Below are 23,586 nucleotides of genomic sequence, written 5' to 3'. Positions count from 1 at the left end.
CCATGGAAGAGGTGTAGAAGTTTTGAGGGTGACCTCTGGGCCAGGAATTCTTTTTAAAGCAATGTCTACTCCGTTCACCCTCGGCTTATTGTCTGGTTCTAGAGAGCTCTAAAATTCTAGACAAGACCTGGGATGGATGGAATCTGGGCCCTTGAGTCACTGCTTAGAGGAGAGCTGCCCTGCCCCCTGACCAGGAATCCCTGCACTGGAAGCATTCTGTGAGTAGAAACAAACCTGTGCTGTGTTAAGCTACATTAAAATTATAGCTCAAGCTGTACACCAGTCATCTTTACCCTGAGTGATCACCTTATTTATAGAGCTGTTAGGAACAATGATGACATATGAAGTATACTTACTTTCATCAGGATTTAAAAAGTAAAAACAAAACAACAAAACAAAACCTTTTGTTCTCAAAAGTAAACTGTTACCTTTGTCACAGTTGACTCCATAGAATCCAGGTGGGCAGATGCAGAAACCGGGAGTCACACAAAGTCCGCCGTTCATACATCGTGGTGTGCAAAGGGCTTATAGGGAGAGAGAACCCTGATTAAGACCAAGCAGGGGCCATTTGGGGGGTGAACCAATGGAAGGAAGACCTTTCTCTCTGTCTCTCTCACTGTCTAACTCTGCCTGTCAAAAAAAAAAAAAGACCAAACAGGGTCTTGGAGCAAAACCACATGGAAATGCCAATAATGCAACAAGGTCTAGGGGGGACTTCAAAAAGTTCATGCAAAATAAAATAAAAGATAAAGCTCATTTTGCTGGAGAAAATGTTGAAATCCACAAGTACCGGAGGTCATTGACAAGTTCATGAAAAATGTGAATTATGATAAAACTGTGTACGAGTTTCAACTTCTTTTGCACCAAAATAAACATATTTTCATTCTGTTTTTCCAGGAACTCTGAAGAATCCTCACGTATTTTAAAGCATTGTGGTTAACTCAAAATAGTCACTCTTCAAAGATACATATTTGCTGTTTTAAAACTTATTTTTGTGGCATAAACAGGCCATTTTTCAACCTCTCAATTTCTTAGAAAAGAATCTGGATTTGTCCCATTTGAATGCCTGATTAAATTTTTCCTGGAATCATTTTGACTAAGATGTGGTCTTCTTAACATTAAATATGTTCTCTGTCTTATTTCTTTAATCCTCTAATTCCAAGATAATTACAAATTTAAAAAGATAAAAAATATTATTTCTGTTTTTAAAAGATTTATTTTAAATTCAGAATTAGAGAGAGGGAGAGACAGAGAGAGAGCGAGATTGAGAGATCTTCCATCTGCTGGTTCACTCACTATATGGCCACAATTGCCAGGGCTGGGCCAGGCAGAAGCCAGGAGCCAGGAGCTTCTTTCAGGTCTCCCGTGAGGGTGCAAGGGCCCAAGCACTTGGGCCATCTTCTGTTGCTTTCCCAGGCACATTAGCAGGGAGTTGGATCAGACGTGGAACGGACGGGAATCTAATGAGCGTCCATATGGGATGTTAACCCTGAAGACGGGAATTTAACCTGCTATGCCACAGTGCCGGCCCCAAAAAGGATTATTTCTTACAGATGAAAAATATTTTGTTTACTCCAATCAAATAAGCTCTTATTATCTTATCATCTTATGATTGACGCCAGCTTTCTTGCTTACCTATTTTTCATATAATTTTCTTAAAAGTCATTTCCCAGGATGTGAGTTTCGCTTAGTGGTTAAAGACATCCACATGCCACTTCAGAGTCCCAGGTTTGATTCCTGGCTCTGGCTCTTGATCCTGGCTCCCTGCTAATAGAGACTCTGGGAAGCAGCAGGTGATGATTCCAATCACTGGGTTCCTGTGGGAGACCTGGATTGAGTTTCCATCCCAACTTAGTCTTGACCATATGGGGATTTGGGGAGTGAACCAGCAGATGGGAGTTTTCTCTGTCTGTCTCTGTTTCTCAAATAAATAAAATTTTTTAATTAAAAAATAATTTCCCTAAAGTACTGATCACACCAGTGATTTTCATCTCTCTCTTTTTTTTTTGGGGGGGGGAGCTTTTAACAACTTCATAATCCTGATGTAGACTTGTGAATCAATCTACTTCTACTTGGAATAGATAACTTTAAATTAAGGTATACTAGCTTTTTAAACAATTTAAATTGAGGGGGAGGAAAAACCCTCAAAACTTACATAGGATTATGCAAAAGTGCAGGGTATATAAAAGTGAAGGGGATGAGTGAGGAATGGCCACAGAGAGTGCAGAATTGTGCCAAAGTCCTCTGCCTGGTCACCACACACTGGAGTTAACAGGAAACCACTCCTAGAAGTAATAATTTCCAATAGCTCTTCTGTGGCTTTTTAAGGTTTCCCCAATCCTTATAATGTGACCAGAAAAATAATTTCAGGGATGTGTTAAAAACCTACATGAGGCGCCTGCACGACGTCCAGGACCACTGGGAAGCTGCCTGTCCCCGTTCTTTACCTTTCTCGCAGTGAGGTCCGTGGAACCCATCAGGACACTGGCAGATGCGCCTTTCATTGCAAAAGCCTCCATTTCGGCATCCTCCTGGGCACTCAGCTGCAGCCAAGAGAAACAAAGCTTATGTGGACATCCTTGAAATCAAGCTGGGTGAATTCCAGCTAGCATGAGACACTCGTGGTCATTTTTATTCAATGTACCAATTATTGTATTTTCTCTCTACTACTGAGATTTCTCTAAATCTTTTGCAAAGGTTTTGCTTCTCTTAATCCTACCTCCAAATGCGGGGGATGGAGACCATGAAAGAAGGCAAAGCCAGTTTTATTCTGCTTTCCTCCTGACTTATCAATCTACTGCACCTCCTAAAATTCACATGGTAGGGCTGACATTGGAGCGGAATATGTTAAGCCACCACTGGCAATGCCGGGTCCCATTTCAGAGCGCTGGTCAGAATCTCAGCTGCTCTACTTCTGATCCAGCTCCCTGCTAATGTGCCTGGGAAGGCAGCAAAAGATGGCCCAAGTGCTTGGACCTCTGCCACCCACGTGGGAGACTCCGATGGAGTTCCTGGCTTCTGGCTTCAGCCTGCCCCAATCTTGACTGCCATGGTCATCTGGGGAGGGAACCAATGAATGGAAGATCTCTCTGAGTCTCTGTCTCTCCCTCCACTCCCCTACTCCTCCTGTACCATAACTCTGCCTTTCAAATAAAAAAGATTTTTTTTTAAGTGAAACTCACAGAACTGGCACTATGGTGTAGTGGGCTAAGTGTCTGCCTGTGGCACCAGCATCCCATATGGGTGCTGATTCTAGTCCTAGCTGCTCTTCTTCTGATTCAGCTCTCTGCTATGGCCTGGGAAAGAAAGCAGTGGAAGATGGCCCAAATGCTTGGGCCCCTTCACCCATGTGGGAGACCCAGAAGAAGCTCCTGGCTCCTGATGGGCCCAGCCCTTGAGGTCATTTGGGGAATTAACCAGAGGATGGAAGACCTTTCTCTCTGTAGCTCTACCACTCAAGTAAATAAAATCTTAAAAAAAAAAAAAAAGGTGAAATTCACACTGAAGTAGAGAGAATGACGTTGCCCTCAGTATTGACTTTCAGAGGGCTGGATGATTTTCAGTACATCTTTCAAGCATGGAAATCCTCTAGAACTTAATTCTGTGCTGGGAAAGCCTAGATATAGGGATAGGAAAGGAGGCAAGCCTTCTTGGTTAACTAGGCATCCCCGGCCATGGTGATGAGGGACTGGGCAAGCTGGCCTAGCAGTGATCGCTAGCATGAGAGTAGTACCTCATTCTCCAGGGATGTGAACAGCACCAAAGTTTTGGCAGTGGGCATGGGTAGTGTTGTCTTTGATAGGTAGGAAGTGCTGGCAATGAGTGGCAACCTTACTCTGAGGAACCAGAGTGAAACAATAGGGAATATTTGTGACCACTACAGGATACCACTGGGTACTCCCAAAGACTTTTTAGAGGAATATGGAAAGAGTAAGAGGAGAGGGTGTTTTGAAGATATTGGGGTTCCTAAGATTGCAAAGTCAAAGTCACTGTTACTAGACCCCGTGTTTACCACCCCTTCCTCCCATTAGTGTGGTTGTAATTATTCTAAAAATCACACATACAATTTTTTGGCCCAAATCACCCCATACTAATAAATCTTTTCTTGTGTCACCATCAATGCTTACCTTGTTGGCATGTTTTAAAGAAAATAGCATTTTGAGGTGTCTGGAGGATGGTGTTGCCTTCAGAATTCATTACAATCACATTCACTTCAAATGCTGCCACCCCATCTTGTTTTCCAAGACATGGGAAGCCAACTTGAACAACTAGAAGACAAAGAGAGGAAACAGGGAGAAATGGTTTATCTGGTGGATTCCACTTTTACAGCAATCTTGGGAAGAGAGACAAAGAACAAAGCCTCACTGATCACACTGAACAGCTCCTTCTATCTGCACTGGAACAGTGCAGGTCCTTGTATCCCCATGAGAATAGGGGCTGTATTTTGATCATTTGGGCATGCTCTCCACAGAGCTTGTGCATCATGCTGGATGCAGAAAGAATGAATGACCTTCATTAATTTTTATCCCTCTCTTACGGAATTGGGGATATTCTCTCCATAGTCTTAAAAAAAAAAAAGGATTTTTCTCTGGAAATGATAGAGAAAAATGAAAAGGAAACATTGATGGACTAATTAGGAGAAGCAACATTGTGGGTATCTTCACTAGCCTCCATATAACCTGAAAAGCACTAAACATTGACATTTCATAATCCACTTCATAAAGCTCTAAGAGCAATACCCTGCTAGTTTATTTCACTCTATGTGCTTGAAAGGGATAACATATCTTCTTTGATGATATTCCACAACTCAGCCTAGACTACAAATAACAGATTGAAGGAATGAAGGTAATATTTTCTCAGGCTGTTTGTTAAGAGGAAGAAGTGTTGGTTTCTTGGGGATCTAGAAGAGTTTGGTGTGATGGAATAATCTCATGGATAGGCTTAGGTGAGTACCTAATTGCTTAGGTACCTAAAGATGAGTCACTTCTTTCTTGTGATCTCATGACTACGTGGTGTGTGAAGGTATTGACACGGAGGAATAACACAAGGGAGTGGGAATTAACGATGTTGCTCTGCAAGCATGCTGAGCAGCCCATGGACTGTGGAATTACTCACAAGTTGGTGGGTAGAAATAGAGCAAGTCAGATGTGACTGTGGGCCAAGAGACTGATTTTGTAAATTTCCAAGATCCACTGGATTGTCATAACACTACACTGGGAAGACTGATGTAGCTGATCCACTAGATTAGTTCTTCCTTACAAATAAGAAGAGTACATGTGGCCGGCACTGTGGCTCAACAGGCTAATCCTCCACCTCGTGGTGCCAGCACTCTGGGTTCTAGTCCCGGTTGGGGCGCCGGATTCTATCCCGGTTGCCCCTCTTCCAGGCCAGCTCTCTGCTATGGCCCAGGAAGGCAGTGGAGGATGGCCCAAGTGCTTGGGCCCTGCACCCGCATGGGAGACCAGAAGCACCTGGCTCCTGGCTTCGGATCAGCGTGATGCGCCGGCCACAGTGCACCAGCCGCAGTGGCCATTGGAGGGTGAACCAACGGCAAAAAGGAAGACCTTTCTCTCTGTCTCTCTCTCTCACTATCTACTCTGCCAGTAAAAAAAAAAAAAAAAAAAAAAAAAAAAAAAAAGTACATGTGAAATTTTGCTTCCTTTTTTTCCTGTATGGCAGGTTATGGTAACTATCAACCCTGGGAAAATCATCTTAAGCTGAGACAAATCCTTTCCCTTTAGTGTTCATAAACCTTTCTTCTAGATTTATAATAAGAAACGAACAAGAAATTGATCTGTTTTTTTCTCCATACACATGCTCGTCATACAATCTTCTTAATGTGCTTGTCAACCAAAAACCCCTCTCAAAGCTTAGACATTGTTAAGTGTTTGTTACTTCAGAGTCCCCTGAGTCCTCAGATATGATCACTGCAGAAAATTGATTATATGGCCAAAAGGAAATACAGATACCTTAAAGAAATACAGAAAATCAAAACTGTTTCTACCATTCCAAAGTGAGAGAGTCTTCATTGTGAACTTTGGTCTAATAAAATCCTATACATGAAAATGCCAGCTTACAAAAGAAAAAGAAATCCATCAGTAGAGATTTCTGTTCAGAAAGAAGCAAAGAGGCTGATAACTAATTTAAATTGTTTGCTCTTCCAGTGTATTTATAATATATTTAATTATAAAACTTTATTTACCCTTCTTAAGAATCTTTTGCATGGATAGGTAGCCATCCAAAACATGGAAAGATGTAAAAACTTAAAAGAGAATTTTTTTAATCTTTTATTTAATGAATATAAATTTCCAAAGTACAGCTTATGGATTACAATGGCTTCCCCCCCCATGACTTCCCTCCCACCCGCAACCCTCCCCTTTCCCACTCGCTCTCCCCTTCCATTCACATCAAGATTCATTTTCAATTCGCTTTATATACAGAAAATCAGTTTAGTATATATAAAAATTTCAACAGTTTGCCCTCACATAGCAACACAAAGTGAAAAAATACTGTTGGAGTACTAATTATAGCATTAAATAACAGTGTACAGCACATTAATGACAGAGATCCTACATGATTGTTTTTTTAAAAAATTGATTAATTTTCTATGTAATTTCCAATTTAACACCAAGGTTTTTTTCATTTTCAATTATCTTTATATACAGAAGATTGATTCAGTATATATTAAGTAAAGATTTCATCAGTTTGCACCCACACAGAAACACAAGGTGTAAAAATACTGTTTCAGTACTAGTTATAGCATTACTTCACATTGGACAATCCATTAAGGACAGATCCCACATGGAACGTAAGTACACAGTGACTCTTGATGTTGATTTAACAATTTGACACTCTTGTTTATGGCGTCAGTAATCTCCCTAGGCTCTAGCCATGAGTTGCCGAGGCTATGGAAGCCTTTAGGGTTCGCCAACTTCGATCCTATTCCAACAGGGTCATAGTCAAAGTGGAAGTTCTCTCCTCCCTTCAGAGAAAGGTACCTCCTACCTTGATGGCCCCGTTTAAAAGAGGATTTTTAGAATCTTTCTCACCACATGTAATTTCCCAAACTTCATTGCTGTCCAGGTGTGTCTTTTTCCTGAATTTATTCAGCTTCTACTTTGCAGCCTACTCAATTCATTTAAAAAGGCTCTTCAATTTTATTTTAGCTTCCAGAATCTTAGTATGGAAGAGAAGTTGCTTGTAAGTAAATTCATCTCCATTTCTGCTTATCAACACTGTCAAATTTCAACACATATCTTGGATGTTACATATGTAAAATATCTTTAATAAGATATGGAAAATTCATGTAAAAACAAGTTATTAGTTTCTCTGCATCTTTAGGTGTGCTAAAAGCAGATAATTTGCATACCTGGTTAAATTATATGTTTACATGGCCCAGTGATCAGGGGCTGTTTATAGAGGGTTTGAGGTACTCACATGAAGTGTGTGGTTTGCTAATGTGGTCTCTAAGTCAAGGAAAGTAAAGACGTATGCAGAATCCCTCTGCCTGTGGTGAGGCTTTCTATTATGGCTCTGACAATCCCAGTTTAATGAAGAAAATACATTTGAGTGACCTTCATTAGGATTTTCAAGGCCAACCTTCCCTTTAAATGATTAAATAAAAATCTCAGTCAAAATACAAAGAGTTCATCCATGCAAGAAATATTTACTGAAGTGTGGACATTATGGTGCAGCGGGTTATATGCTGCTTGGGATGCCCACATCCTATATCAGAGAACCTGGGCCTGAGTCTTGAGTGTTTCCTGTGCAGCTTCCTGCTAATATGCCTGGGAAGCAGATGATAGCCCAAGTACTTGAGAACCTGCTACTCATGTGGGAGACTGGTGAGAGCCCTTGGCTCCTGACTTTAGCCTGGCCCAACCCTGGCAATTATGTGTATTTGGAGAGTTAACCAGGGATGGAAGGTCTCTCTCTCTTTCTCCCTCTCTTGATTATTCTGCTAAAACTTTAAAAAGAAAAATATTGAGTGTTCGGTATGTGTTAGTTATTATTCTAAGCACTGGGGATACTCAGTGGACAAGACAAATAAAAAACCTGTGCCATGGAGTGTATATTCCCGGGATTTATTTTGAAGATGTTTTGTGATAGTAAAATACTTTAATCATTTAAAAATCTAGAAAAATTAATTGTAAGTGGGCATGTATTTAAAGCTACAGACAAATTGGATTGAAAGTAGCTAGTGTTTGTTTTGGGTCTGTGACCACTAGATTCTCTGGTTATGAACTTTTATAATCTCTACCTCTAATTTACCTAAATTTTAACTTTATATTGGGAACATAAATGTCATCTAGGAATACTACCTTATGCTTTAAAAAAGTATCATGTAGAGAATTGTTTGTTATGACCTATTCATTTTGGGTAATTTCATTGAAACTTTTGGGTCTCTGTTTCCTCTTTTGGCCATAAGATTAATAATATTACTATTACATTTTTTTAAAGAAAGTTTGTGTGAAAACTTCATTTATTTGAAAATTTAAAGTATAAGTCATGATCAAAAATGTCTTTCATGAAAGAAAATATTAGCAAAGAATTCACAGAAACAGCATAGGTATACCAAATTATGCCACATACAATAGAAAGAAACAGTCCTTTACATTTTAAATAGCAAACTGTAAGCAGTCTTGGCAGATAACTAAAGATGTATAATCTTTATTGTCTTAGTATACCAACAGAGATTATATCCTTAAGAATTATTTTACTCCTATAAAATTATGTTCAATACTATCAATATTAATATGAACTGTTTCCTTCTTGAGTCATCTTTTAGAAATCTAACACATTATAGGTTTTAAATTATTTTTTAATTTTTTTTTAGGCAGAGAGATAGAAGACAGAGAGCAAGCTCTTATTCACAGGTTCATTCCCCAAATGCCTACGATGGTCAGGGCCAAACCTGAGAGCTAGGAACTCAATCCAGGTCTCCCAAGTGGGTGGCCAAAGGATAACTACTTGTGCCATCACCACTGTCTCCCAGGGTCCCCAGTAGCAGGAAGCTGGAGTTAGAGTCAGAGCTGTGTACTAAACCCAGGTACTCTGATATGAGATGCAGCCTTACTAACCAATATCTTATCTATGAGGCGACACACTTGTATGTGTGTGTGTGTGTGTGTGTATTTTTTCTTTCTTTTTTTTTTTTTTTTTTACTTTTGACAGGCAGAGTGGACAGTGAGAGAGAGAGAGAGAGAGACAGAGAGAAAGGTCTTCCTTTGCCGTTGGTTCACCTTCCAATGGCTGCCGTGGCTGGCGCGTTGCAGCCAGTGCACTGCGCTGATCCGAAGCCAGGAGCCAGGTGCTTCTCCTGGTCTCCCATGGGGTGCAGGGCCCAAGCACTTGGGCCATCCTCCACTGCACTCTCAGGCCACAGCAGAGAGCTGGCCTAGAAGAGGGCCAACCGGGACAGAATCCGGTGCCCGGACGGGGACTAGAACCCGGTGTGCCGGCGCTGCAAGGCGAAGGATTAGCCTGTTGAGCCACGGTGCCGGCCGTGTGTGTATATATATTACATAGACTAATTCCAATCTGAAAAGTTTAGCTTCAAGTTAAAAATGAAGACATTAAGAATCCCCTTAGTCCAAGTGAAAAAGTTTTACCTACACATATCTATTTCTTTTGAAATAGGAGACATGTAAGCATAGTTATGATCCCTAATACAATGATTTGCAAAGAACCAGGAAATAAAGATCAGAAATTAGGAGGGACCTAGTTTATGAGTTTTGATGAATTAATTTTTAATGTAAAAGTAGTCATTAATGAACGATGTGTAAATTATGCTAACTACATTTGTCCATTTTTCAGTTTTAAAATGTAAGAGGAAATTTTCTTTCCTCTCATGCAAACTCCATTTATCCTCCTTCCTGCTTCCATAAATTTTAACCACAACACTGGTTAAGTAGTAAGAATTATAAACACTTTTGATCAAAGTCAGCGAACTCTAAAGGCTTCCATAGCCCTGGCAACTCATGACTAGAGCCTAGGGAGATTACTGACGCCATGAACAGGAGTGTCAAATTGTTAAATCAGCAACAGGAGTCACTGTGTACTTACACCCCATGTGGGATCTGTCCCTAATGTGTCGTCTAAAGCCAAGTGATGCTATAACTAGTACTGAAACAGTATTTTTATACTTTGCGTTTCTGTGTGGGCACAAACTGATGAGGTCTTTACTAATTATATGCTGAAGTGATCTTCTGTATATAAAGAGAATTGGAAATGAAAAAAAAAAACAACCTGGTGTTCAAATGGAAATGGCATAGAAAATTAATTAATTTGAAAAAAAAATTATGTAGGATCTCTGTCTTTAATGTGCTGTACATTGCTATTTAATGCTATAATTAGTAATCCAATGGTAGTTTTTTCACTTTATGTTGCTATATGGGCAAAATGTTGAAATCTTTACCTAATATATACTAAACTGATCTTCTGTATACAAAGAGAATTGAAAATGAATCTTTACATGAATGGAAGGGGAAAGGGAGCGGGAAAGGGGAGGGTTGCGGGCGGGAGGGAAGTTATGGGAGGGGGGAAGCCATTGTAACCCATAAGCTATACTTTGGAAATTTATATTCATTAAATAAAAGTTTAATAAAAAAAAAACACTTTTGAAAGTTTTCAAAGAACTTTTGCTTTAAACAAAACCAAACCTGACTTCAGCTAGTGTCATCTCAACTAATTGCCTTTTGTAAAGCCTGTGCTGTGCCCAAACTATGTTCTTAGTTCTCTAAACATGTGGTGCACATCCATGGTGCCCTACTTGGACACCCAGCTCCTTGGAATGCTCCTCTTTTCTGTCCATCATCTTCTTGCTCAACTTTCAAGATCAAAATTAAATATTATCTGCTCTCTGTAGCCTTCCCATACACCCCTGCTTAATTCATTTCACTCATATTTTCACAAACGCTTCTCTATATGTGCTTTTTTGTAGTGCAATGATCTAAGTATGGTCTGTAGCCATGGCTAAGGATGAGGTTTTCAAAGGCAAGGACTATATCTTACTTGTTTTTGTAATCTCAGCACCAAATGTTGTCTGTCACAAACTAGGCACTGACAAACACCATATGGTATGGGAGGCACACCCTATATCCTTACATACACAGGCACACACTTGAGCAGATGAATACACACCTGCAGACACCCATGCAAACACATGCATTTATTATATTAAATATAAAAATATTAGAGAAATTCACTATAGACAGTGAGAGATACAGAGGATAAAATATTATCAGCATACACAAAGAAAAAATTCATCAAAGACAGAAAACGTTTGAACTCTACTTCCGAGGAATGAAAGAAATGGAAAGCCGTGTGCTTTTGCAACAATAAGCATGTGAGTAGAGAACCACTTCAACCAAACTAGATGAAATTAGGTCAGATGTGAATTCCAACGCAGTCTGGGTTGCATAATTCAAACTGAGATGAAGTAAAACAACTTTGAAACACTAAAGCAGAATAACATAACTGTTATGAATTCAAATATACACAGGGGTGCAACTGATTGCACATAAACTAACTCTTCTGCAGAAGTAAACAGTATACTTATTCTGATTGCTTCTTCCAACCTTAACGAAGACAGGCACGGTGTTCACACTGCCTCAGCTTCCAGTCATTTGAGACACTGCTCTTACAACAGAGGAAGAATGGGGAAGGTGTGCAAGAGTACATCCCCAACACCACACAATTATAAATACACTCCACGACTGAAAGTTATCTAACAGGAAGATTCATCACTTTTTCAAGCTGCCCTGGAAGATCTTACTGGTCATCTACTCTGAGCTTCAAATTCTGCTAAGAACTGGGATCACCAAGACCAAAACGGTTCCTTCAGTATTAGTACCCACTTAAACATTTCTAGACCTTGGATTCCTGAAAGTCTTGGTTGAGCAACACCATTGCTATGTTGGCTTCATGGTATGACAGAGATGGAACGTTCAAAGAGGCAAAGCCTAGGCTTCATGGAAACTGTTTTGTTATACAACTCAGGAATTTTACTGAACCACCCTGCAGTTTGCATTTCCTGTTTTTGTTCTCTTGAGATGCCAGAAGGCAGGCACTTCATAACTGTTAAAGATCAAGTTTTTTTTTTTTTTTTCATGCAATGTCTAGGCATATAGAAATCTGTGAGATAAAAGAACGGTTAGCAGTGTGGGGGTAAAAATAGGCCTGTAGAATAATAAACAGTACCTGAATGCATAAGAGCAAAGACACACTGACTTGGTTACTTTTTAATAATTCATGATAACTTCTTTTGTACTACTATGGAAACTGAGCTAATGAGGCTAATGAATAACTGTCTTGAAATGGTCTAAAATTCCAATAAGCTTCTTACACCTGCCTTTCTGCAAACAAATCCTACATCTGCTTCCAAAAACCAATGTGTGTTTGTGCTTGGGAATGGGTGCTAGTCACGCTAAATGTGTGCATGTGTGCATGAATATTGCACATCACCTGGTCCGGGAAGAAGGCTTGTTATTTCTAATTTCACCTTGTCCAAGGTGTCATTCACTTTTTCCTCTAACTTGTATTGTTTGTAAATATTATATATAATTAGAAAATGTTTTGTCTAAATACAATCTGTTAAAATATCCTCATATTGGGATAGGTATTTGGCACAGAGGTTAAGATACCTCTTGGGATACCTACATCCCATATCAGAGTATCTGGTTGGAGTCCTAGTTCTACTTCCTATTTAAACTTCCTGTTAATGCAAACCTTGGGCAGTTGTGATGATGGCTCAAGTAGTTGGGTACCAGACTCCTACGTGGGAGACCCAGATTGAGCCGTAGGTTCAGTAGTGCAAGCATTTGAAGAGTGAACCAGCAGATGTCTCTATTCTCTCTCTACCTTTTAAATAAAATTTAAAAATAAATAAATTAATTAATTTAAAAATATCCCAGTGCTTCTCGGCCGTTTGGCTAAGATCAAGTATAAAAACATCTTTACATCATAAGTTCAAAATCTGTGGATCAATATCCTAAGAAGTAGAATTTTAGTAAGACTTTTTTTTTTTCTAGACATAGTAAGTGAATGAAGACTTGGGTTACACATATTAAGTTAGAAAATCCAAAGATATTATATTTATTGGAAGGTGAACAGATATAACTGTGTTACTAAGTCAATAAGTATATTTGTAATGGGCTACCATGAGCTAAGAAAGACAGAAAAAGACAATGGAAACAATTAGAATATATAAAATGGAAATTGAGAGATATGTTACATATTTATTATATTAAAGCTAAAGATACAATAAACATTTATTGTAAAATTATCTTCACCTGAAAAAGAATAACTTGTGACATGACATGGTACTGAGCAATGAACATTTCCCAGGAACTTGGAGACTGAGTTGTCTTTCTTGTCTCCATGATGGAGTAGAACCCCAGCAACACCATATGGGTGGAATTGGGACTTCCATGTCTGTGGAATGGGATGCCCATGTCTTTCAGGATTCAAGTTCTCATTCTTTCATCCAAAAGCCCAAGCCCAGTTAGAAGGGAAGTAAATCTCTGGGTGAGTTGCTGGTGATAGCAGTCCCAGGATGACCCAAGAGATATTCAAGTGCATTCTCCAGGTTGCAGTCACAATACTTGTGCTGGGGAATTAGAGAAACTCTGTTTATTTAGCTGCTGACTCATAGAGCACTGGAAAGCTGGAAAGCAGCCGTGCAGTTTCATGGGAACAGTCATTGTTAAAGGTGCCTGATTTCTTGAGTTATTTATTTATTTATTTATTTATTTTTTAGCAGAAAGAGTTAGACAGTGAGGGAGAGAGACAGAGAAAGGTCTTCCTTCCGTTGGGTCACCCTCCAAATGGCCACTATGGCCAGCGCACTGCACCGATCAGAAGCCAGGAGCCAGGTGCTTCCTCCTGTTCTCCCATGCGGGTGCAGGGCCCAAGCACTTGGGCCATCCTCCGCTGCCTTCCTGGGCCACAGCAGAGAGCCGGACTGGAAGAGGGGCAACCGGGACTAGAACCCAGCACCCATATGGAATGCCGGCGCCACAGGTGGCGGATTAACCAAGTGAGCCATGGCGCTGGCCCCAGATTTCCTGATTTTTAAGACAGATTTAAATTAGCTCCTATTTTCAATTGACAGCTAAGAAAATTATTCCAACATTCCTCTAGAAAATTACGATGAAATTTTTAAAAAAAGAGTTATATTATCAATAACTTTGAAACACTATAAAGCTATAACTATTACGATCCTAAAATAAACAGTAAGCCCTAAACAAACCTTATGATAGAACTTAACATGAAATAAAAAGCATATCTTGAAGCAACTTAATTTTTAACACTGGAAAAGTTGATGACTCAGAAAAATAATTCAAGTTAGAGCCCTACCTCATACTATTGCCAAAATAAATTTTTATAAAATACAAGAAGCATGTGTAAGTTATCACTTAACTGCTCTCTGGAATAGGAATTAATTGGCAAGCATAAAGGGAATGGGAAAAAATTGCAAAGGAAAAGGCAGGATTGACTACATAGACTTTTACTCTCTCCAATAAAATACAAATGGTAAGTTGAAAAAAAAGTTGCAATAAAAGCTAAATGTACTTTATGCATAGCAAGCTTTACAAATCAATAAGAACATTATTACCTTAGTATGCAAACAAACATGGTACACAGACATCTGACAATGCCTAATAGATACCAGAAAACATGTTCTATCTCAATAGAAATTTTAAAAAACCTCAAATTAAAAGGGTACTGGAAGAAACTGCTTTTCATTTTTAAAGTCAGCAAAAATTGTTAGTATGGTTAATAACCTATGTTGATGAGAACACAGTAAGCTACCTTATACTGCTAGCCAAGGCACAATGGATACAATCTTTATGGAAAGTAATTTGGCGTTGTGGCCAAAATTGTTTTTAAGAGTCTTTTGTTTTAAGAGCCTTTTTAAAAGTTCATGGTTCATATCCTTTGACACAATAATTTCACTTTTAAGAATCTATTTTAACAAAATGATGACATAAGTGCCAATATTTTGTTACATACCCAATCTACCAATTAATTTCTGAGTGATGTACTGTGTTGGGCCACATGTTGGGAGTCATGGTGAATAAGACAAATAGGGCTCCTGCCATTATACAGTTTACCATCCATTAGTTTTTTTTTTTTTTAAGATTGATTTATTTATTTTGAAAGGCAAAGAGAGAGAGAGGGAGAGACAGAAAGATATTCCATCTGATGGTTCACTCTCCAAATAGCTGAAACAGCCAGAGCTGTGCTGATCTGAAGCCAGGAGCCAAGAGCTTCATCTGGGTCTCCCACATGGGTGTAGAGTCCCAAGCAGCTGGGTTATCTTCCACTGCTTTTCCCAGGCCATTAGCAGTGAGCTGGACTGAAGTGGAGCAGCTGGGACTCCAATCGACACTCATATGGGATGTTGGCACTGTAGATAGCAGCTTTTCCCGCTATGCCACAGTGCATACCTCCATCCATTAGTTTTGGGAGGACGTTTATTATGATATTTCTAGCATGGACACTCAAAAGATAATCTCAGCCAATAATAATGTAATAGGTAGACCCATAAAATAAAATATTTTTTGAAGATTTTATTTATTTATTTGAGAGGCAGAGTTACAGACAGTGAGAGGGAGAGACAGAGAGAAAGGTCTTCCTTCCATTGGTTCACTCTGCAAATGGCTGCAATGGCTGTAGCTGCGCCGATCTGAAGCCAGGAGCAAGGTGCTTCTTCCCAGTCTCCCATGTGGGTGCAGGAGCTTAAGCACTTGGGCCATCTTCTATTGCTTTCCCAGGCCACAGCAGAGAGCTGGATTGGAAGAAGAGCAGCCGGCACTAGAATTGGCACCTGTATGGGATGCCGGCACTGCAGGACCAGGATTAACCCACTGCGCCATGGCGCCAGCCCCAAAATAGAATATTATAAGGGCAGTAAAAGCAGCTTTGGAAGAATTGATAATGGCATAGAAAAATGTTTCCATTAAAATGTTAAAAGTGGCGAAGACATTGTGGTGCATTGGGTTAAGCCACTGCTTGGGATGCCTACGTGCCATGTCACACTGCTTCTCATCCAGCTCCCTGCTAATGTACCTAGGAGGCATAAGTAATTGGATTTCTGCCAGCCACATAGGAGATCTGGATGGAATTCCTGGCTCCTGGCTTTGACCTGTCCCAGTCCTAGCTGTTGTAGGCAACTGGGAAGTGAATCAGCAAATGGAAGATTTCTCTGTCTCTCCCTCTGTCATGTTTTCAAATAAATAAATATTAAAAATAAGCAAAAAAAAAAACACAATGCAAAACTAAATGTTATCACAATTATGTAAAAAGTATATTCATGGAGAAAAAAATCTAGACAGAAAGGCATGAGCATTACAGCATACATGATCTCTATCTTTCCAAAAAATCAGAAACCATGGGCTCCAGTCTCAATTCCACCAGTTATTAATAATATTTGAATTGGGCAAAGTTAGGTAAGCCTCATAAATTTGAACTTTTTAACTTATAAAAGGTAATTGAAACCTTAAATATCTGTTCTCCACTTTTCATCATCTCTTCTCTCCTTCAAATTCCTATTTAATACAATGTTCACTTCTGGGGAGATATTCTTGCCTAGTTCTCTTTGTCCCTAGTCACCTACCTTGAGTCTTTGCTGCATTTATTTGTACTACATTAACCCACACTTCTTGGCTGAATATATCTAATCCAGGCATGTTTGCTTTCTTTTTCCTTTCTTCTGGAATACTTTATGCAGTGGGTGTGGACTGAGCTATTTTGAGTTTTTAGGAAATTATAAAGCCATTTCTTCATTCTGATCTTAATACTTTGCACAAAGGGTAACAATTGAACCATCCTAAAACCAATGCATCTCTTTAGGAAAACCTCCTATAATCCTTCTGATGGATGGCATTTGGGTTTTAAATATTCTCATCAGTAACATATTTTAAGTGTAAGCCTTTCTACAAGGCAAAGACCACCCACCTGATGCCTTATGAGGCACTGTTCCCAGCAGAGGGACGTTGACAGTTGGATCTGCCATGATGCCTTTATCCAGGGAGCGCAGGGACAGGAATTCATAGAAGTATTCTGCCTGCAACAAAAGACATTGACAGTTGGTACCATGGAGACCACGGCGAGGGAGAAGGCACTCCTTAGTTCGTCATCCGTCAGAAGGGAGAGTGCTCATTTTCACTCCAGGAACCCTGGAGCCCCTAAGATACTGTGTAGGCATAACTCATTCTCTGTGTTTTACGACTACAGAATTAGACGATCTGTTTGGAGAGATGTGAACCCTTAAAAGCATTAGAAACATCTATCCAAAACACTCACAAAAGGTGGTCTTTAACCTAAACAATGTAATTTAGTGGCTGCCTGTTAAAAGGATTGAGAAAAAATGCTCTTAGGGAAATATGCGATATCAAAGAAATCACTATTCCTTGGAAAACCCATCCCAGCCTCTTGGTTCATTCTTTAATTCTTTTCAAATCTGAAGTGAGTCTTTTGATCAAAATTTGGAGAGCTGTAATAAATAAGGGATAATGAAAACAGCAACCTATTTGACAAAAGAAGACATTAAAGTACAAAATTTAATGATCTTGCTGTTAACATTTATTTTTCAGCTTCATTCTCTTCGAAAGCTTTATATTCAAGGCCTCAATTTAATTACAGAGAGAAAAGCCTAAAAATGTAAAAACCACCACCACACTACAACAGCAGGCCACAAAACTATACAATGTAAACATTCTCATTTTCCTATTAAGTCTCTAGTTGAGAAAACAGTTCTTGCTACGCAAATGGCCATGAATACTGAAAGCAGTGGTGCCTAATCTATGTCCCTCAGAGCTGTGATGCTTAACTGATTCTCAACCAGGCTATTAGCAGGGGCTGTGACGGAAACACATTCTTGCTTAGGCATGAAGAACAATCAGTGAACAGCATAAATGCTCACACAAGAGTTAGACCAAGCTGAGTAGTTTTGCAGTTACTATGGGGATATCCAGGTAACACAGGCTAGAAGGAGGTTAAAAAAAGAATATGACTTTTCTTATATGCAGTATAAAATTTATTTTCCAATGTGGAAAATATTATTATATACATATATAAAATCAAACAACTTTCCAGTTAAATCACAGTATAAAATGTATTAGCCATTAAGATTGCATTTGAGGATAAGAATGCAAAAGGATAAACTCAACAGCTATAATGATACTATGGACACTTGAAGTGAGTTAAAAAACACTTCCTGGGTCCCCCAAAAGGAGCAGTCTCATTGACCAAGGCCCCACTGCATCTCCTTTGAGTTCCGACAGCAGTGCCAGAAGATCACCATGAAAAATTCCCAAGGTAGATAACAATTTCACAAATTAATTGGTTAAATTCATTTACTAAGAGGGCCCTGAGGATAAAAGGTGATAAGACAGGCAATTCTTACCCTAAAAGAAGCAAACATTTGAAAGAAGTCTGATGAGAGTAATGTTATCAGGAAAGGTAATTCAGTTTGGAATGAATTCCTTCAAAAAAGAGAATCTGTTCCTACAAGAAAACCAGTGATTATTGAAAAAGAACTGGTTGAGGTTGGCACTGTGGTGCAGCAGGTTAAGCCACTGCTTGGAATGCCTGCATCTCATATCAGAGGACCTGGCATTGAGTCCTGCTTCCATTTCTGATCCAGCTCCTTGCTAATGTTCCTGGGAGGGATAGATACTGGCCTAGGATTTGAATCCCTACCACCCATGTGGGAGACCCAGATGGAGTTCTGGCTCCTAGCTTCAGGCTTCAGCCTGGCCCAGCTGTTGTGGTCATTTGGGGAGTGAACCAGAAGATGGAAGTGTGCTTGCTTGCTCACTCGCTCGTTCTCTCTCCCTTTCAAATAAATAAAAATGAATACATAAACATTTTTAAGTGAACTAGTTTTAATGAATCTGAGTGTTACAATGACTTCAAACAGTTTCACTTCTCTCTTCATTTTACTAGGTAATATTTAGCTTTTAATATTTCCTTCTAAAACATGCTTGAGTTGGCACAATGAAAGGATTTCATGCTGAATGCCTTTATAATTAGTAACATTGGATTACCTATATTATCAAGTAATAACAACAAGCAATAATAACACAACACAGTACAATACACACCACATGCCAAAACTTATTCTAATCATATTATTAACAGTATATATGGATAGAAAAGAACTAAGGAGACATGGGGCTGACGTCGTGGTGCCAGTAGGTTAATCCTCCGCCTGCGGCACCAGCCTTCCATATGGGCGCCGGTTCTAGTCCTGGCTGCTCCTCTTTCAATCCAGCTCTCTGCTATGGCCTGGGAAAGCAGTGGAAGATGGCCCAAGTCCTTGGGCCACTGCACCCATGCAGGAGACCCGGAGAAAGCTCCTGGCTTTGGATGGGCACAGCTCTGGCCGTTGCAGCCATCTGGGGAAGATCTCTCCCTCTCACTGTTTATAACTCTACCTCTCAAATAAATAAATAAAATATTAAAAAAAAAAAGAACTAAGGAGATAGAACACAAAAACAATGAAACAAAAATGTCAAATACTATATAATGTTATCATTTGCTACCCTGTAATCATATCCTTTACCTTTATCACAGATTAAATCTGCTAGTCTTCAGTGGTATTCTATACTTATCACAAAATAAATTAAATCTATGATAATATTTATAAAAACTAATAATTTCAATAAGAAGTCTGATGTTTCAGTTAAACAGCTTTTATTAATAAGAATTAATTAATAAGACTAGACACCAAGATTAAAACAATGATTATATAGGATTAATGGTAAGTGGATTTTTTTTAAATTGGAAAGCAGTATGTGTGTGTGTGAGAGAGAGAGAGAGAGAGAGAGAGAGAGAGAGAGAGAGATCTCATCTACTAGTTCACTCCCCAAAATACCCACAATGGCTAGGGCTGGGCCAGAGCCAAAGCTGAGAGCTGGTAACTCAATCCAGGTCTCCTATGTGGGTGACAGGAACTCAATCACTTGAACCATCACCACTGCCTTAGCAGGAACTGAACCCAGGAACTCTGATTCAGGACATAGGTGTCTTATCCACTAGCCACGTGAATTTTTTCCTTTTTTCTTTTTCAAATTTTCTGTATGTGGTTCCTATCCCTTCTATAGTAAAGGCAATGCAATTATTTTAAGTAAAGCATTAATTATGCACCTGCTTTTAATTCTGTGTGGCTGATGACAATCTTTGACTACGTGTATAATTCCGTGATCATGGAGGAAATATTATCCTTGGATTTCTACTTAGTATGGCTATGCTCATACAACAATTTTACTTAAACTTCTTGCATATCTATTTGAAAAATGTGTTTAATGAAAGCAACAATGAGCATTCAAGCAGCTTCTGAATGTCTCTTTCAAAAAGCTTTGCTAATATTCAAAAAAAAAAATGTGCAGCTGAAAGAATTTCAGTCAGAGACCATAAACATGACTCCTCAGAGCTTTCAGGTCACTGTATGGCCACAGAATGAAGGTTGCAAATCAAAGAATCCATGATATTCTTGCTGAGAGTTTATCATTAGCACTGGCATAGCTGTTTTAACATGAAACAGCTAGGTGTAATGGATTTCTTTAGATAGCCAAAATCTGATATTATCAATAACAAACTTTACACTATAGTTTTTTTTTAATTTAAAGATTTATTTTATTTATTTGAAAGACAAAGTTACGAAGAGGTAGAGACACACATAGAGGGAAGTCTTCCATCTGCTGGTTCACTCCCTAGATGGCCACAACAGCCAGAGCTGAGCCGATCCAAAGCCAGGAGCCAGGAGCTTCCTCCAGATCTCCCACGTGGTGCAGGGGCCCAAGCACTTGGGCCATCTTCTACTGCTTTCCCAGGTGCATTTGCAAGGAGTTGGATTGGAAGTGGAGCATCCAGGACTTGAATCAGCGACCCCTACACTTTAGGTTTTAAGCTGTCCCTTCAACTTCTTTGAGAATCAATAAACACGTTTTTTTATTAGAATTCTTTTTTTGTTTTTTATTTTTTGACAGGCAGAGTGGACAGTGAGAGAGAGAGACAGAGAGAAAGGTCTTCCTTTGCCGTTGGTTCACCCTCCAATGGCTGCCGCGGTTGGCGCGCTGCGGCCGGTGCACTGCACTGATCCGAAGGCAGGAGCCAGGTGCATATCCTGGTCTCCCATGGGGTGCAGGGCCCAAACACTTGGGCCATCCTCCACTGCACTCCCAGGCCACAGCAGAGAGCTGGCCTGGAAGAAGGGCAACCGGGACAGAATCGGTGCCCCGACCGGGACTAGAACCCAGGGTGCCAGCACCGCAAGACGGAGGATTAGCCTGTTGAGCCACGGCGCCGGCCAGTTGGTATTTTTTTTAAAAGGTTTTTATCCATGTACTGTTTTCATTACCTTCTTTAAACTACTTATTTCCACTTAGAAATTGACTAATCTTTTGTCTTTTATCTTAATGCTGACTTCTTTGAAGGTTTCATTTTTGAATGAAACAGAATAAAGAAACCAAAAATAGATTCATTTATATTTATACCCAATTGATTTTCAACAAAGACAGTAGAACACACATTAGAAAAAGGAAGGGCTGGCACTGTGGTGCAGCAGGTTAAAGCCCCAGCCTACAGCACCGGCATCCCATATGGGTGCTGCTTCAATCCCCGGCTGCTCCACTTCCCATCCAGCTCCTGCCATTGCCTGGGAAAGCAGTAGAAGATGGCCCAAGTCCTTGGGCCCCTGCACCTGTGTGGGAGACCCAAAGAAACTCCTGGCTCCTGGCTTTGGATCAGCTCAACTCCGGCCTTTGCAGCCATTTGGAAAATGAACCAGCAGATGGAAGATTTCTCTCTCTCTCTCTCTCTCTGTCTACCTCTCTCTGTAACTATGTAAAAAAAATGAAATAAATCTTTTAAAAAGAAGGAAAAAAAAGAAAAAGAAAAAGGAAAGGCTCTTTAATAATAAATGGTGTCAGGAAAATTGGCTACCTATACGCAGGATGAACTAGATGCAACCCCCATCTCTCACCACATACAAAACTCAACTCTAAATGGATCAAAGACTAAAATGTAAGACCTGAAAATATTAAACCATTAGAAGAAATACAAGGGAAGTTCTTTGGGACACTGGTCTAGGCAAAGATTTTTGAGTATGACTCCAAAGCACAAGCATCAAAAGCAAAAGTTGATGAATGTCATTAAATTAAACTAAAAATCTTCTGCACAACAAAGGAAACAATCAACAGGGTGAAGGAACAACTCAAAGAATGGGAGAAAATGTGAGAATTATCCATCTGACAAGTAATTAATGTCTATGGTATGAAAAGAATCCAAATAACAGCAAAAAAATCCAATTTTAAAATGAGCAAATGGGGACTGTTGCTGTGGTGCAAGAGGTTAAAATCCCAGCCTGCAGTGCCAGCATCCCATATGGGTGCTCGTTTGGGTACCAGCTGTTCCACTTGCCTTCCAGCTCATTGCTAATGGCCTGGGAAGGCAGCAGAAGATGGCCCAAGTGCTTGGACCCCTGCATCCACATGGGAGACCTGGAAGAAGCTCCTGGCTCCTGGCTTCGGATCAGCTCAGCACCAGCTGTTGCAGCCATTTGGGGAGTCAACTAGTGGGTGGAAGACCTCTTTCTCTCTCTCTTTTATTTCTCTATATAACTCTGTCTTTCAAATTAATAAAATAAATCTTTTAAAAAATGAGCAAATGACTTGAATAAACATTTCTTAAAATCTGATATACAAATTGCCAATAAGTATATGAATGCTCAATACTTCAGGGAAATACAAATCAAAACCTCAGTAGAATGTCATCTTATCCCAATCAGAATGCTTATTATCAAAAAGACAAAACAAATAACAAATGCTGATGAAGATGCAGAAAAAAGGCCAGCTTTCATACACTGTTCTGGCAATGTCAATTAGTATAGTCGCTCAGTAAAACAGTATAGAAGTTCTTCGAAAAGCTAGAACTACTACCGTATCTAGCCATCCCACGACTGGTTATATGTCCAAAGAAATCGAGTTTTGTCTACAGCAGAAACAGCTGCACTCAGATGTTTACTGCAGCACTATTCACGATAGCAGACAAGGAAACAACCTGGGTGTTCATCGATGGATGAGTGCATAAAGAAAACATGATACACAATGGAATTTTATCCAGCCATACAAACAAGTGAAGTTCTGTCATTTTCAGCCACATGGATAGAACTGGAGGATATGATGTTAACTGAAATAAGTCAGGCACAGAAAGACAAATACTGCATGTTCTCACTTATAGGTGGCAGTTCAGAAGTTGTTCTCATAGAAATAGAGAAGAATGGTGTTTATCTGGGTCTGGGGAGAGTGCATGGGTGTGCAGAGAGGTAATTAACCAGCACAGGGGTACAGTTGGATAAGAGGAATAACTTCTAAGGTTCTATAGTATAGTAGGCTAACTGTGGAAGACACCAACTAATTGTCTAATTAAAAATTACTGGTAGGGAAGATTATGAATGTTCCCAATGCAAAGAAGTGATAAATGTTTGAGGTGGAAGGCATGCCAATTACCCTGATCTGATCATCACACATTGTATACATGGATTGAAATGTTATACTGAACCCATAAGTACATATA

The 23,586-nt window shown here is 39.6% G+C and overlaps 1 protein-coding gene across 2 annotated transcripts in view; it reads right to left on the bottom strand.

The window, feature by feature from the left end:
* The window catches only part of WIF1 (WNT inhibitory factor 1), a 150,896-nt gene that overhangs the window by 15,166 nt on the left and 112,144 nt on the right, over positions 1-23,586 (bottom strand). For both annotated transcript variants that reach the window (XM_062203297.1, XM_062203296.1), the window contains 4 exons: positions 16,963-17,071; positions 4,128-4,268; positions 2,448-2,543; positions 429-524 (listed from right to left, as the gene is read on the bottom strand). In XM_062203297.1, coding sequence (XP_062059281.1) covers positions 429-524; positions 2,448-2,543; positions 4,128-4,268; positions 16,963-17,071 — 442 coding nt within the window. The remainder of the gene's footprint in view (positions 1-428; positions 525-2,447; positions 2,544-4,127; positions 4,269-16,962; positions 17,072-23,586) is intronic.

The sequence above is a fragment of the Lepus europaeus genome, chromosome 10 (genome assembly GCF_033115175.1).
Source record: "Lepus europaeus isolate LE1 chromosome 10, mLepTim1.pri, whole genome shotgun sequence".
Classification (NCBI taxonomy): Eukaryota; Metazoa; Chordata; class Mammalia; order Lagomorpha; family Leporidae; genus Lepus; species Lepus europaeus.
The sequence above is the reverse complement of the archived record's forward strand: the minus strand, read 5'-3'. Positions and strand labels throughout refer to the sequence as shown.